This window comes from Balaenoptera borealis (genome assembly GCF_965194805.1).
Source record: "Balaenoptera borealis genome assembly, chromosome: 14".
Lineage (NCBI taxonomy): Eukaryota > Metazoa > Chordata > Mammalia > Artiodactyla > Balaenopteridae > Balaenoptera > Balaenoptera borealis.
This window is the reverse complement of record NC_138875.1, coordinates 17,565,055-17,580,890: the sequence shown is the minus strand read 5'-3', so window position 1 is coordinate 17,580,890 and position 15,836 is coordinate 17,565,055. Positions and strand designations below refer to the sequence as shown.

General features: G+C 34.3%; 1 protein-coding gene across 6 annotated transcripts in view; it reads left to right on the top strand.

Moving 5' to 3' along the window:
• The window catches only part of WDR7 (WD repeat domain 7), a 354,441-nt gene that overhangs the window by 141,184 nt on the left and 197,421 nt on the right, over window positions 1–15,836 (top strand). For all 6 annotated transcript variants that reach the window (XM_082353717.1, XM_082353718.1, XM_082353719.1 and 3 more), the window contains one exon: window positions 10,577–10,690. In XM_082353717.1, the coding sequence (XP_082209843.1) occupies window positions 10,577–10,690 (114 nt within the window). The remainder of the gene's footprint in view (window positions 1–10,576; window positions 10,691–15,836) is intronic.

The following is a 15,836-nucleotide window of genomic DNA, read 5'->3' as shown; positions in this document are numbered from 1 at the left end:
ACCTCTTATGCTTTTGCTGCCCACTTCTGTAGCTACATCAGGATCCTTTAGCATATTGTCCTGTCTTCCTGGAATTTTCACTTTTTGTCATTCCATGGTAAATTCTCATATATACTTTAAGCTGCAACTCAAATATTTCCTTTCCATGAGGTTCTTTTTGACATGTGCTCTCTTCCTCACCCCATCCCAAGCAGACTTAATTGATTTTTCTTCAGATGCTCACTGTATTTTCACTTAAAAAATCTATATTTTCCACAAAGCTCTAAGTTTCTCTAAAGTCCTTGAGTTTTCCCCTTTTCATTTTTATCCCCTTTACCTAGCACAACCATCATTCCAAAAAAAAGTCAGACTCTTCCTTCCTTGTCCTTCCCTATGTTCAATGCCACCCCCCCAAAAAAAAACTCTTGATTTTTCTCCCCGTTTATACCGTCTTTATTTTTTTTTAAATCTAGATCATTGGTTTTCAAACATTTGAAACAAAGTGGTATCCTTTCTTCAAATGAAAACTTGCATACAGTGTGCTTGTGCACACACTCCTAGGGATTAAAAAGGTAAAGCTGGGGAGTTTGGAGGGCTCCGTTTTCCTCCTGGCACTTCTAGGGAACTCGTAAGGGCTCCAAGTAGTAAGGTTTGCTACTTTAGAAAGTAGAAAGTTTTGCACTGGCCTTGTTGCTATGTCTGTTTTTGAGTCCTTCCAAATCGTTCTTCATGTTGTTTCAGGAGAGATCTTTCTAAAACACAAATCAAATTATTTATCATGCTTATATTTTGTTAATGAGTCCCCATGACCTCACCTCACATGTGAGCTTCTTGGGAGGTAAGGGTGTCTCCTTCACTTTGTGTCACTAGCGCCTGGTACAGCTAGTTCCTGGCACGGGCTTGGTATGTAGTAACCTGGGTGTTGAAGATAATGAGGGAACTTGGCACGGTTACCCATTTTCTTCATACTTGTGGCTTTGCTTTCCTCAGATTGGCAGTGCCAAACTCTTTCTTATTCAGATCTCTCCCATCTTTCAGGCCCAGCCCAAATCTTCACTCCCTATTTCAAAGCTATGCTTAGCTTTAGCAGCTTTTATCAGTTTACTTTTCTTTGATTTCTAAAGCAAGTTACTGTGATTATAAAGAACGACATGCTGATTTATTTAGTGCACCTTTTTTGTTACCGCTTGGTGGTATAACCTCTGCCTGGGTAATCCTAGCAGCAACAACAAAAGCCATAAATGGTTTCAAAGGTACTTTCTTATCCAGGAGGATATACTTTCCCCAGTTTTGAGATATATACTTTGGGTTTCTCAATCAGCCAGAGGTCATTATTTTAAGTTTATGCTTTAGTACAGTTGTGTGTCAAGACAGATTTGCCTTTGTTTCTCAACATGTTGTAGGTTGAACAATAAATCTTCGTTTTATTGTGTCTTCTGAAACCAAAATTGCTGTTGAGTCAGCTCATAGCCTGCAAATCAAACAGAAATCTTTGAAAAAGTACATGCAATGAATTAAAAGTATTAGGTGTGATTTTTACCTTGGATCATTTTCAAGTTCTTGTTGGGAAAGAGGAATAATAATGCTTTATCCCCTTACATTAATATTCTGTTGCTATAGTATACTTCCTAATTATGTTTTCTGTTCCTTGTGTATTTTTCAGTAAGTGTGTTTCCTCTGTTGCTTTCAGAATTGTTTATAATTGCATTTCATGTGAGAGCAGTTTTCTTAAAAAAAAAAAAAAGAGAATGCTAACTAGGAAAAATGTATTTCATCTCATTAAAAATAACTATCAAAACTTACGTTACCAAATGACTATTGTATTCATATTCAGCCTTGAAGACATTTTGTTTATTTTTAACTATATTTTTCATTTCTCTCATTGCTCTGTGGCCTTTAATAAACTAACTTGTTTTTGATAAATTGAAATGATCTCTATTTAGATTTAGGGATAAATACCTTCACCATTTCTTATACGAAGGCTTTTCTCTGAGACGTCTATAATGTTATATTTTATATTTTTGATGTTATTGGGGAAGGAAAAGTGGATACTGTGTCTTTAATGGAAAGCAAAAGGTTATCTTTCTCTGGCCTTTGTGTGTATGTGCTGATGTGGATGTAGGCAGCCAGACAGGCAATGTGTGCAGAGAGACTAGGGAACTGGCTGCGGATCGATAGACGTGGTGTGAAGTGAATTAATGCGAGGCAGGCCGTCTGTCTGTCATAAGGATTGTGGGGAATGCGGAGCGGTGTGGTCAGTCAATGAGGAGATCTGCTTCCAATAAATTCAAGCCTGCTGCCTGAAAATACATTCTAGATATGCACCCCCTCCCTTCCTTATTGTGAAATTTTACTTTATTCAATGTAAATGTATGTATCAGATTCTTGCCTCATGTACTTTAAGTGGACCACTGGAAAACCACAGTTGGGAAAAACTGATGAAATAAAAATACCTGCTATTCTTTTAGATCCATTTTTCAATCTCAGTGGAAATCTATATTTTAATGGGAATGAGAAATATAATGTTTGTTAATATTTGTAAATATTCTGGTATACATTTTTCTTTCTGAGTCCTAAGAATATTGTTTAACACTTCCCTCTAATCTTCAATAAAATAATAATGAATTTAAATGGTTTTATAGTGAAGTACTGGTTAAAGTGCTGTGTTTTAAATGTTATTCTATTAAAATTTAGTATTTAGTCTTTGATTGTTAAGTTAATCACATGACACTGAAGTCTTATGAGTTCACATTATTAATCATTACTCAGATATTATTAGCCAATAGGAAAAAAATGTTTATAAAGGTATTGGGTTGGCCAAAAATTTCATTGGGATTTTTCCATAACCACAGAAACCCAATAATTTACAAGCTTTTGAAAGATAAATCTTATAATAATGTACCTGATTTTACAGGTGGGAAGAGGCAAGTGCAATCTTATCTCATTGATTTTGAAAACTGTATTTCCATATTGACATTAAAAAATGTTTTTCTAAAGTGATTAAAAATATTGCATACAAATGGGACAGTTGTCTATATACATCTCTCACAATGAATAGTGGTCTAAGTATTTAGAAATCTAGATGGCATGAAGATCTCATCACACTCTTCCCTGTCCTCTGTTTCTTACTTCTGCTGCTGCCACAGCCAAGCCTCCTTCCTTTCTCTGCTGTGTCCAGACTTACTGATAACAGTTTTCTCCTCCATTCCATTTTTCCCTTGTTCTCCTTCTGATTCACAGTGTAGAACACATTTATACCTATTCTCTGGCATAATGTGTGTTCATTTTTTTTATTTTGTGAATCTGGATTTGGTTTTTTAAGTACCTCACATTTTCCCATTACTTCTTTGAATCTTTTTTTTATTGTGTCTCTTTGTTGTACCTTTTTATTGTATGTCTTTCACCAAAGCACACTTACTATTATTTTATAGTATATTTAAATAGCATAATTTGTGTCATGGGATTGAAGGTATTGAGTTCTATTCACAATGTATTTATTGAATCAGTATTATTTTATAGTATATTTAAATAGCATAATTTGTGTCATGGGATTGAAGGTATTGAGTTCTATTCACGATGTATTTATTGAATCTTTATGAGATGTTCTTTACTGCCAAGTATTTTGTGGATATTCAGAAAATAAATGTCTTAGATTTTATGGCATAGTTTGACAGATAAGATCACTTACATCAAATACATAAGAAAATAACAAAGTACTGCCATATATTTAATTGACAGTGCTTATAATCTTGATTATCAATATGCAAGAAACTGAAGCCACCATGTCGGTGTCCTAATATTTCTCAGGAATATTTCATCATCTTACTGATAGTGGAGAGTGATGAAGTGACTTTTACGTTTCAAAAAGTTTAATACCAGGAAGAAAGTAATACATTTTTTTTTTCTGGTCTTTGTGTTTCATTGCAAATAGCATTGTATTCTGGCATAACCTCAATTCTTTTTAGTGACAGTGATGTAGTACCTTCTATTGTATCTTTTTTTTTAAGTTAGGTTTATTGAGTGTAATTTATATGTAGTAAAATTCACTCTTTTTAGTGTACAGTTCTGTGAATTTTAAACAAATGTAGATAGTCATATTTCCACTCCCATGATTAAAATATAGATTATTTTCATTATTCTAAAATATTTGCTTAGATCATTTTGTAGTCAGTCTTCCGGCAATCACTGATTTGATTTGTATCCTATAGTTTTGCCTTATGCAGAATGTCTGCTGTCTATTATGTCTGCCTATTATCATAAGATAGTAATGTAGCATGTAACTAAATACTGTGGAGATTAGAAATATGGAGGTTATGGCTGGGAATTTTAAAAAATGTTTCTTTTTTTTTGGCAGGTAATGATTACCATGCTTAGAAGGGTTAAATAATGGGTTTTGCTCATCTTTTACCATAACTTTATGGTCCAAAAGTTCAAAAGGAAATCTTCTATCATTTCCTTAAAACAAACTTATTAAAATTAGCTTTAAATGATCTGTGCCATTTGTATTTCATTGTAGTAATTTGGTCTTTCCATTCTCAGTATGTCTTACCTTTATATCTTCCAACAAAGGTTGGAATCTTAGGTATTTTGTTATCATGCCAATGCCCAGTTTGACTTCAAGTTAAGATATTTAGCTGATCCTTAAAAATGGAAATATATAGAATTTTGAAGTAACCAAATCAATCTTTTTGTATTGATTTGTAACAAAATAACCCAGAAAATTTGACTCTAAGAACTAACAGAATGAGTTACAAGTATGGTCAAAATCAAGAATATAGTTTACTTTTTTAAATTAAAAAGGGAACATTACTCCTTCCTGACATAAGAAAAACATTCAGGGTGAATTTGTTTTCTTATTGCATAAGTGTTCTATGTGGCCCTTGCCTCCCTGTTTTCTTCAGCTACATGGCAGAAACGATACCAAAAGAGGACACAGAAGTGGTATGGATTTCTTGGTTGATCTGGAATGGTAGAAAAGCATACTTTTTAAAAACAGCTTCTTTGAGATATAATTCATATGCCATTAAATTCATGCTTAAAACTGTACAATCCAGTGGCTTTTAGCATATTCTGAGTTGTGCAGCTATCACCACCATCAATTTCAGAACATTTTCATCACACCGAAAAGAAACTATAGACTCATTAGTATAACTAGATGGAGTCATACAACATGTGCTCTTTTGTGGCTGGTTTCTTTTACTTAGTGCTTCATTTCCTTGTATTGCTGATTAATATCCCATTGTATGACCTTATCCCAATTATTGATTCATCAGTAAATTGTGATATATTTAATACATTTATTCATCAGTCTGTGGACATTCAGATTGTTTATACACTCTGGCTTTTATGGGTAATGCTGCTGTGAACATTCCTGTACAAGTCTTTGTGTGGACATATGTTTTCATTCCCTGGCAGTGGAATTGCTGGGTCACAGGATAGCTCTATGCTTAACCTTCTGAGGAACCACCAGACTGTTTACTGTAGAGTGCTGAGAGTGCTTTATATAGTCTAGGTACTAGTCCCTTGTTGGGTATGTGATTTGTGAATCTTTTCTCTTAAGTCTGTGGCTTGTCTTTTTAACCTCATAATAGGGTCATTTATAGAGCAAAAGTTCTTAATTTTAGTGAAGTCCACTTTACCAGTTTTTCCTTTTATGGGTTGTGCTTTTGTTGTCAAGTCTGGCCTCAGGTACCAAAGATTTTCTCCTACTTTTTTTTTTTTTTTTAAAGTTTTATAGTTTTATGTTCTACATTTAAGTCCATGATTCATTTTGAGTTGATTTTTAAATAAGGTGTGAGCCTTAGTTCAAAGTTCATACTTTTTGTGTGTGGATATCCAGTTGTAGCAGCCCATTTGTTGAAAAGGCTATCTTTCCTCCATTGATTTGCTTTTTGCACCTCAGTCAAATAACATTGGACATATGTGTGTTTGTCTTTTTCTGGTTTTCTATTCTGTTCCCTTACCCTAAAACCAAATAGTTTTAATAACTTTAAATGATAAGTCTTGAAATGGGGCAGAGTGATTTTTCCTACCTTATTTTTTTTTCAAAGATTCTTTTAGCTATTCTAGTTCCTTTGTCTTTCCATATAATTTTAGAAATATTTGTCTATATGTACAAAAAATCGTGCTGGGATTTTGATAGGAATTACATTAAACCTGTATACAGAAAATTGACATCATTACAATGTAGAATCTTTCAACCTATGAACATGGTATGTCTCTCCATTTCATTTATTTAGATCTTTGATGTTTCATCAGTGTTTTGTAGGTTTCATCTTTTTTTTTTTTTGTATTTACATCTAAGTATTTCAGTCTTTTTTGAACCAGTGTTACCAGTATTTTTCTTTTAAGTTTAGGTGTCCACGTATTCATTGTTAGCATATAGGAATATAATTAAAAACTTTTTCTTGTATTTTGCAGCCTTGCTATACTCACTTATTATTTCGCTTATTTTTTGTAGACTCCTTTAGATTTTCCACATAGACAGTTATTTTTTCATTGAGTAGGATTACCTCATCCATTCCAAACTGTATGTGTTTTCTTTTCTTGCTTTATTGCACTGGCTAGAAATTTCCAATGCTGTGGGTTTTTTTGTTTGTTTTTTTTTACATCTTTATTGGAGTATAATTGCTTTACAATGTTGTGTTAGTTTCTGCTGTATAATGAAGTGCTATATGTATACATATATCCCCATATCCCCTCCCTCTTGCACCTCCCTGCCACCCTCCCTATCCCACTCCTCTAGGTGGTCACAGAGCACCGAGCTGATCTCCCTGTGCTATGCAGCTGCTTCCCACTAGCTATCTGTTTTACATTTGGTAGTGTATATATGTCAGTGCTACTCTCTCACTTTGTCCCAGCTTACTCTCCCCCGCTCCCCGTGTCCTCAAGTCCATTCTCTACATCTGCATCTTTTTTCCTGTCCTGCCCCTAGGTTCATCAGAACGATTTTTTTTTTTTAGATTCCATATATATGTGTTAGCATATGGTATTTGTTTTTCTCTTTCTGACTGACTTCACTCTGTATGACAGACTCTAGGTCCATCCACCTCACTACAAATAACTCAATTTTGTTTCTTTTTATGGCTGAGTAATATTTCATTGTATATATGTTAAATAAGAGTGGCATTGTGGACATCTTTGCTTCATTCTTGATCATAGGAGGAAAGCATTCAGCCTTTCACTGTTAAGTATAATGTTAGCTGCAGATTTTTAGTAGGTGCTCTTATTAACTTGAACAAGTTCCTCTCTCTTTTCTATTTGTATTTTTCTGAGAGTTTTTTTTAATCATGAATTGATGTCAAATTTTATCAAGTTATTGACATGCTCATATGATTTTTTTTCTTCTTTAGCCTCTTAATATTTTGGATTACATTGATTGATTTTTTGAATTAATGTAAGGATTGTATTACACTGATTCAAAAATCAATGTAATACTTATATTTTGTTAAGGATTTTTGAGACTATATTCATGAGAGATATTGATCTGTAGTTTTATTTTTTGTTGTTGTTTGTACAGTTGACCCTTGAACAACATGGGTTTGAACTGAGTGGGTTCACTTATATGTGGATTTTTTTCAGTAGTAAATACTACAGTACTACATGATCTGTGGTTGGTTGTATCCATGGATACGGAGGGCCAGCTATAAGTTACACCCAGATTTTTGACTACACAGAGGTTTGGTGCCCCTAACCCCTGCGTTGTTCAAGGGTCAACTCTATTTTCTTTTTTTCTGCCAAGAGATATAGGATTTTATAACCCTTACTTTGTTTTGGAAAGCATCGATCAAAGAACCAGTTTCAGCAGAGATACTTCTTGGTCTTTCAACCTTGGTTACTTTGAGATATACACGTTTGCTTCTTAAGCTGTTCCAAAATACTGAATGCCCTCAGTTGAACAGTTGTCTAGTATAGCCCAAGAACACCATGGAGGACTTCACAGTAATTATATTCAATATCATGTGATTCCATGACTTCTCATGCTTGTGCTCTGATATTCTGTCATGCCTCCTATCCTGCCCTGAGCAACTCAGTCCCTGGAAGGACTTAGTGGTAAAAGGATATTGGGGTTGAAATTGGAAGATCTACACATCAATACTGGTTCTTGAATTTAGTAGCTGTGTTATGCCAAGCAAGTACTTGACCTCTCTGATTAAATGAGATAAATTTAAATGGATTTATAAACTTGTTACACATAAATACTAGCTTTATTTTCATAGAATCCCTTAGTTTTACAGGAAAGCAAAATACTAATAATAAATGATTGTTGCCATCTAAACTGTTCCTTAATATCATTTCCCTGTTTCTCTGATCATTTTCAGAATTATCAAGTGTTAAGCATGGAATGAGACTGAAAGATTTCAGAGATTTATATTTTGGTTTAATAATCTGAAACATCTTTGATTTTTGAGTTTGATCTTTGATTTTGTGCTTAAGCAGTAAGTGTGTAGAAATGTGGCGTTTACCTTCTTTGTGATTATTTTACTGATAGCCAGCCATCTTTTATCAAATAATTAACATAATATTATTTTTCTAGTAATTCCCCTTCTTTATTTTAAAATTTTATCTTGCAAACCTAACAACAAAAATGATGCTGTAAAGGGATGGCCTTTGTCATTTTTTGTTATTGGGGTCCATTGATTTAGCACTGTTCATTCTTTTGTTGGAGCAATACTGAATAAAGTGGTTGCACTAAAATGACGTTCTCCTCCCCAAATTTAAATTGTTAGGCCTTGGAACTGCCTAGTGGTAGGTCTACTTCTGGATCATTCATGGTGGTTAATGACTAAGATTCTTCCTCTTGGTGCCTTTCATAAACCTGAGGCAGCAAGGTTGAATTTCATATAGAAATTCAGTTAATGCATCTTGGAAGAAAAGAAGTCCTGGAATATTTGTAGCTTCTGGTTTTAAAAATATTGTGTTGGATTTTATATGTGCAGTTATCAAGGTACTTATTAAGAAGATTTGATTAAAAGGTTCAACTGAAGTAACTTCCAATGGGTGAGATTTTTTATATACCATGATTGAGCAATACCTCTTGGTAACCATCTGTAAAATACTGGACACCCCCTCCTATCCATTGCCAAATTAGAAGCAAATTGACAACAAAATATAGGCATTCTCCTCTTTTTGAAAGTTTGCTTTACAACCCTTCACTTGTATGAAAGATGGTCGTTAGCACCTGTTTTTGCTAATTGAAAGATAGCTAAAGAGGATTTTCGCTTTTATGAAAAAAGACAAAAGGCAATAATAGCACTCAGCGTTTGTTTAGCAGTGAGCTGTTACAGAGTCAGGCACACCAAGAGCGGCTTAGAGTGGCACCACCAAGCTCCTTCCCTGGGAACTGCGCTCAGCGTCTCAGCATCAAGCTGCCATTGGTTTGAATTGTGTCTGTGAGCATCTGTGCTTTGTCTTGAATTCTGTGCATTTGTTAGGAAGATGTGTCCTAAGGTGATTGCTTCTTTGCTTTATGTCATTCTGGCTTACAAAAGGTTTCACAGCAGTGCTCTACTTTCAGATAGCGGGGGGGGGGGGGGGGGGTTGGTGGGGGACCTATGTATCATCAAGGATGGGAAAATAGGTAAGTAAGGAAAAGACCTTTGTATGAACTTTCAAATTCTCAGGTGGTTTACAGAATGGAAGTTTTTGGTGCCCTGATCTAGTTCACCTGTCTGCTTTCAGTTAGGTTCTTTCAGTTCCGTAATTATCTGACCTCATATCTAATTCCTTCAGAGACAGAGAGATATTATGCTCTTGGGGCAATGCATTTCAGGTCTTTTACACAGAATCAGAACACAAATCCCTCTTCTGTCATCATCCTTCTTCCCAACCCCCAAATTATAAGCAAACTAATATTAAAGAGAAGCAAACTTTTAAAATAGTCCTTCACTTTCTAGGTTTTTTTCCTCCCTCTTTTTAGCATAATTATGTCTAAATTTGCTAAAGTAACGGTAGCAAAAACATTGAAAGGAATCAAGTAAAACTGTAATTTGCTTCATCATTTTTCTGTTCCCAGATCTTAGCTAAAAGTCAGTATAGTTTGCATCCGTGTACATATATATGTATAAAGCAATAGAGCACACATGAATATTTTGTTCATTAATTTCTGTCTCTTCCTGATTTTGGTGAATATATTGTATTTTTTTTTAACATATTGCATTTGCATCCAGTAAGTAAATTAAACGCTTTAAGAGTTTTGGTCCACCTTTTTTTTTTTTTATAAATGTATTTATTTTATTTATTTATTTTTGGCTGCGTTGGGTCTTCGTTGCTGCGTGCAGGCTTTCTCTAGTTGCGGTGAGCAGGGGCTACTCTTCACTGCGGTGCACGGGGCTTCTCATTGCTGTGGCTTCTGTTGCGGAGCACAGGCTCCAGGCGCGGACTTCAGCAGTTGTGGCTCGCGGGCTCTAGAGCGCAGGCTCAGTAGTTGTGGCGCACGGGCTTAGTTGCTCCGCGGCATGTGGGATCTTCCTGGACCAGGGCTTGAACCCATGTCCCCTGCATTGGCAGGAGGATTCTCAACCACTGCACCACCAGGGAAGCCCCACCTTTCTTTTAGTTTTTAAAAACTAACCCTTGTGCTTCCCATTTGTTTTAGCTGGGGTCTCAGCAGAAGCCATGCAGACTATTACCACTGCTCCTGACGCCTCGGGGCCAGAAGCCAAAGTCCAAGAGGAAGAGCACGACCTTGTGGATGATGACATCACCACTGGTAAGCATGATATCTTTAACGTCCAGTATTGGAAAATGCTTTTAGGTCGTTTACAGTGGGATTAAATATGTTGATGGAAAGGATGGGAACTTGCACTGATGGAGTGTTTAGTTTTTGATACCCTTTAGTGCCCTTTTTGATATTGAAGTAGAAAGAAGCAGACTGTTTATTTGGTCCAGGTTTGCTCATTGTTGCTGTAACAATGAACCCGCTAGCTGTGAATTTGATTTTCTGGGAACCTTCTAATTCAGAGGCTAGGATCATTCCTAAAGCCTTGGAACATGTAGAGGAATACACTTATTGTGTTATGAAAAGTTTTGCAATTGTAGTAGGGTAAACTGAAAATATCGAAGTTGTAATAGCAATTTATGCAACACAGGCTACATGAGGAAACTTACAGATACTCTTTGTACCTATACTATAGAAATGAATGCTGCTGTTTCAAATTACTTACACTGTTTGGGTATTGAACATTCTTATCTGTATTATTTATCACATGATCAGGCATAAGGTAAAATTTATGAAAGCCATACACTGCATATGTTCAGCCTATCTTTTTATAGGCTTAAAGCAGTTTCAATTACTGGATCTCCAAATGCATTCAGCTCAATTTCTTTCAATGCACAGAGGATTAAAACAACCTAGTATAAATATTTTTATTGGTATTAAGAATGATGAACTCTTATTTTTGGTGTGGATGGTTGAAATGTAAAATCTGACCATATAAATCTACAACTATTGTGAAGCAAGAAGCATTAACTTAATAGTAATCAATAATTTGAAAAGAAGCATGCCCAGTAAATATCAGTAAAATTTTTAACAATAATTAAAAGGAGGGAAAAAAAAAATACCAAAGGGAAGTTGTATTCTTTTTTCTCTCCCTTTTTCCTTTTAAAGCTCTGTGTAGCAGGTTCTTTACTGTTATCACCTGACTGCCCTTAAATTTCTTTCACTGGGAAGAAGTTGAGGGAGCCTTATGATCTCCCTTGAAAATTTACAAAGCCTATATTTAAAAACCTATAGACGTGTGCCACTGCTGCAGATAAGTGGTTGACTACTTTGAGGAGCATCTGGTTTTCAGCAAAAATGAGATGATGGTGGTCGCTCTTACTTTTTAATGTATCAATTCATTGATTAAAAAAAAATCATCCACCTTAAATGTAAATTATTTTGCAAACTTCCAACTTTGCTGAAAGTCATTTGTACTTTTTAAAAACTATTTCTTTATTCAGTTTTCACTGCTTTTTAAAAAATAATGCTATAGATATGTTTTGTTACTCCCTCTAAATTTTAAAGGTTTTCTTGTCTATAAAAAGTCGTGGTTTAAATAATAGAAAGAAGTTGCCTTTGCAGTAGTATAATAGCTCAATTTGCATTCCAGAATAAAAGCTGAATTTTTGAGCTCTCGAGCAAGTATTATTAAATCAGTACATTGAAATTTTGAATTATGCTCTGCCGAAGTCACGAGACAGCATTATGGCACATGACTGTGTGCTTACTTTATTGTTAAAAAAATCAAGAAAAAATGAAAAATCTAGTTTGGAGAGTCAGTTAATGCTACATAAACTATATTTTAATCTGTAAGAGTTCAATTAAATGTATGTGATATATGGCTTTTATCAGTTGATTTACTCATTTCATGCCATGAGTACTAGAAGCAAGAATGCTCAATATCCAAAGAATTTAAATAATGAAAAAGGCTTCCTTAACATGTTGTCAGAGCAACTAGCATGGTGCAGCCTGTAGATCGTTCAGGTTACCTTTAGATTGTGTGACTTGATTAAGATGTGGTATAGATTTTTGTGAGGGTTTAGAAGAAAACCATATTTCTTTTTATTGACTAGAATCCTATATAAATTGCATTATGAAAAATATGGTAGGGGCATTGAGAGAAACCTGTTTCAAGCAAAATAATCTTATTTTGGGATAACCAGCATTGTAGAGCACAAGAGGTACTACAAAAGGGAAAACTGGCCAATTTAGCCATTCACTTTGAAAAATCTGATTTTTCCCCTGGCTGTTTAAAAGGAATTCCTCTAATAATCTCACCTCAAAACAAATAGAAATTATATCATGACAGATATTTGCTTGTATTTTGAATGAATTCTTATTTGAATGCTATAGCTAGGCTAATATACATAGTTGTATTAATTTTATTTTTGTAGTAATCTGGGGCTTAATTCTTCAATTAACTGAATTCAACAGCTGACCAAGATAGCAATTAAAATATGAAGTATAATTTAGTGCTTTTGCTATAGGCAGAATTTCATATTTGAAATTTTTCTTTTGAGTAAGAGCAAATGAGGTATGAATATTGTCTTAACGACACTTGGATCTGAGCTTGGCAGTCTTTGTTAGCGTTTGCCGTATAAAAGTAAAGAAGCATGGATAAAGCTGTGTAAGTGTTGGCGATGATCAATTGGAACTAATTAAATTTATTTGAAATGAAGAGTCTTAACTGGAAGAGAACAGCTGGAAAAACTGGGAAGAAAAAAATTGAGTCTTGATTGAGACAATTTAAACCTTCACCCTGTCATTTAAAAAATATGCCGCAGTTTCTTTCTAAATCTCTCTTTTGAAAGCTAGTATCTATTGATCGGCTCTACAAAGTAATGCCAGTATGCCTTGGTCAACACACACCCTCGGCTGTACTTAGCATTCCAGCCTAAGGTTTATCAGATTCTTTCCTTTAACCAAATGTCTTAAATTACATATCAAAGCCATATTAGCCACTTTCACAGATTAATACTGTTTTATGTAGGAAAAATATTAAAACCTATTCCTAATTTTTAAAAATATTGTATAGTATGCATGGGAAATATATTCCCCCCTCCAAGGGAATTGTTTCAGGTTTTGCAATACTCTGTATATTTAAAATCTATTTTAACAACAATAGTAGTGTTTTCTTGAAAGTAAAAAGAACGGCGTTAAGATTGTTTCTAGATTATTTATCATTTTAGAGTCACAAGAATATTATTCTATACCTGTGCATTTGCTTTTGTATGTGTACTTTTATTTTTGGTATTGCAATTTAAATGTTTATGTAGATATATAGTATTTGTAAATAACGTTATTTTCATTACAATATGAAGAGGTGATAATTATGTTAATGGAATAAATCTCACTAAAAACTGATAGACATAGAAAAAATTTTAGATAAATCATGATCTGTTTTTTTAAGGTAGACCTTTTAGGTGAGTTTGTTAATTATCTTTATGCAGTTTTCACGGAGGTACAGGATGGCATTCTGTGTGAGGATGAAGCTGTACATCCCCTAAATGTTACATTTTAAAAATCCTCCCTTAATATCAGGTTGAAAAGAATTTTGGAAGGGTTTCACTCACAAACCTGTATGGACCCCTTTAAGAAAGTCACTGTATTCTCCTGTGGGTCATACTACAGTGTCCTACCCCTTGTTCAATATGGCAAGGACACAAACTGACCATATAACAGTGATAAAGAGTCAGGAGCCACTGACATTGTCAAAAAGAGACAACTTGGTACTAGATCAGCAGCACAGTGGACAGATTCAACTGCTCACAACAAATGAAACGATGATACATGGATTTGGATGGGTGTGTTGACTCTATTTGTTGTATTTTTTGTAGCATTTAAATTTAATTTATAAAAAAAAAGATGAGAAATGCTATGGAAAAAGAAAAAATAGAGAAAGGTAAGATAACTTGAAAGCAGTATCAATTGTTAACTTACTTTGTACCAACCACTTTATTCTCGACACTAATAACGTTTCTTTGAAGTGTGTTCTAGTATTTGTCCAGATACACAGATGAGGAAACAAGCTCAGGGGAGGTCATGTTCATGGGACTGAAAATGAGTCCTGCCTGACTCCAGAGCTGATGTGTGGACGTGAGCACCACCCCACACTGCCTCATAGTCTCCAACTCATTGAAGTTTGGCATCTTTTCACTTTCTTTTGAAATGGGAGATGATGTCACCATCCACCTTTATTGCTTACCATAGCGAGCATAAGCCTGATATTTGCTGGCTATCTTATTGTCTAGAAGGCAAACTTGTTATTCTAAATTTAGAGCAAGAGATTCTCTCCCTTAAGGGGAAAAATCAGTATGTATTTCTTCTTTAAATGTTCTTTTAAAATTTGTTCTTTAAATTATTTAGGACTGCTATGATGTTAAGACCGTAAATACAGTTAGTGTTCATTACTAAACAGTTATTACATACATGTAAAATGAAATTTGTATTGTTCTGTCTAGCTTTTTGAAGTCACCAATATAAAACCGACACCTTAACATAGATTCACACAGCAGAGTCAACATTTCTAGTATATTAAGTTAGAGCTGAAAAGCACGTCTTGTCTGAGACTAAATATTGATCGATTAATTTTACCATTTACTGAGGCTCTGTTCATAAAATGTTTATACATTTGTTTTGACTGAAAGATAGAAAATTCATCCTGTTAAAGTAAAGATAAGCTCTAAGGAACAAAATTTAGGGCATTATATATTCAGAAATCAGAAGCACTTTCTTAGCAGAGAGACAGAGGCCTTATAATTCATAAACTAGAATAAGACTTTCTGCATTGCACCGTTTCCCTTTCTCATTCTTTAATTTATAACTGACAGTCTAAAAACAGTACAGATCTATATGAATTTTAAACCATTTGTTTTAAACTGTTACCACTACTCTTGTGATTGACTTCAGAATGTTAGCTACTACAAAATATGAGTTTACTGTTATTAAGATTTTGGGTAATTATAAATGACTAGTACTGTGGTTTACTTACCATGCAGTTTTCTTTTTTAAGAAAAATAAGTGTGAATTTCATAGTTTTCTGAAATATGTCTTCCAGTAATTTACCTTTGTATACATTTTTTTTAATCTGGGAGAAGAAAATGTAAATTAAAATATTTTTTGCTGTTTAGTGTTTAATACTCAGTTTTAGTTATACGTTGATAGGATGTTAAGTAGAATATTTCTAAATATGGTATTTGAGAGTTGACAGGAATATTAAAATACAGCCCAGAGTATGGCTTTTTGTCATTCATTTTCTCTTTTCATATTTTCCACTCTGGGTGATTGACTTTCTCTTTTCTTTGGTTTTAACTACCACATCCATGTTAAAGACTATCAAATCTGTATCTCCAGCCTAGGCTTGTGTTCTGAGTGT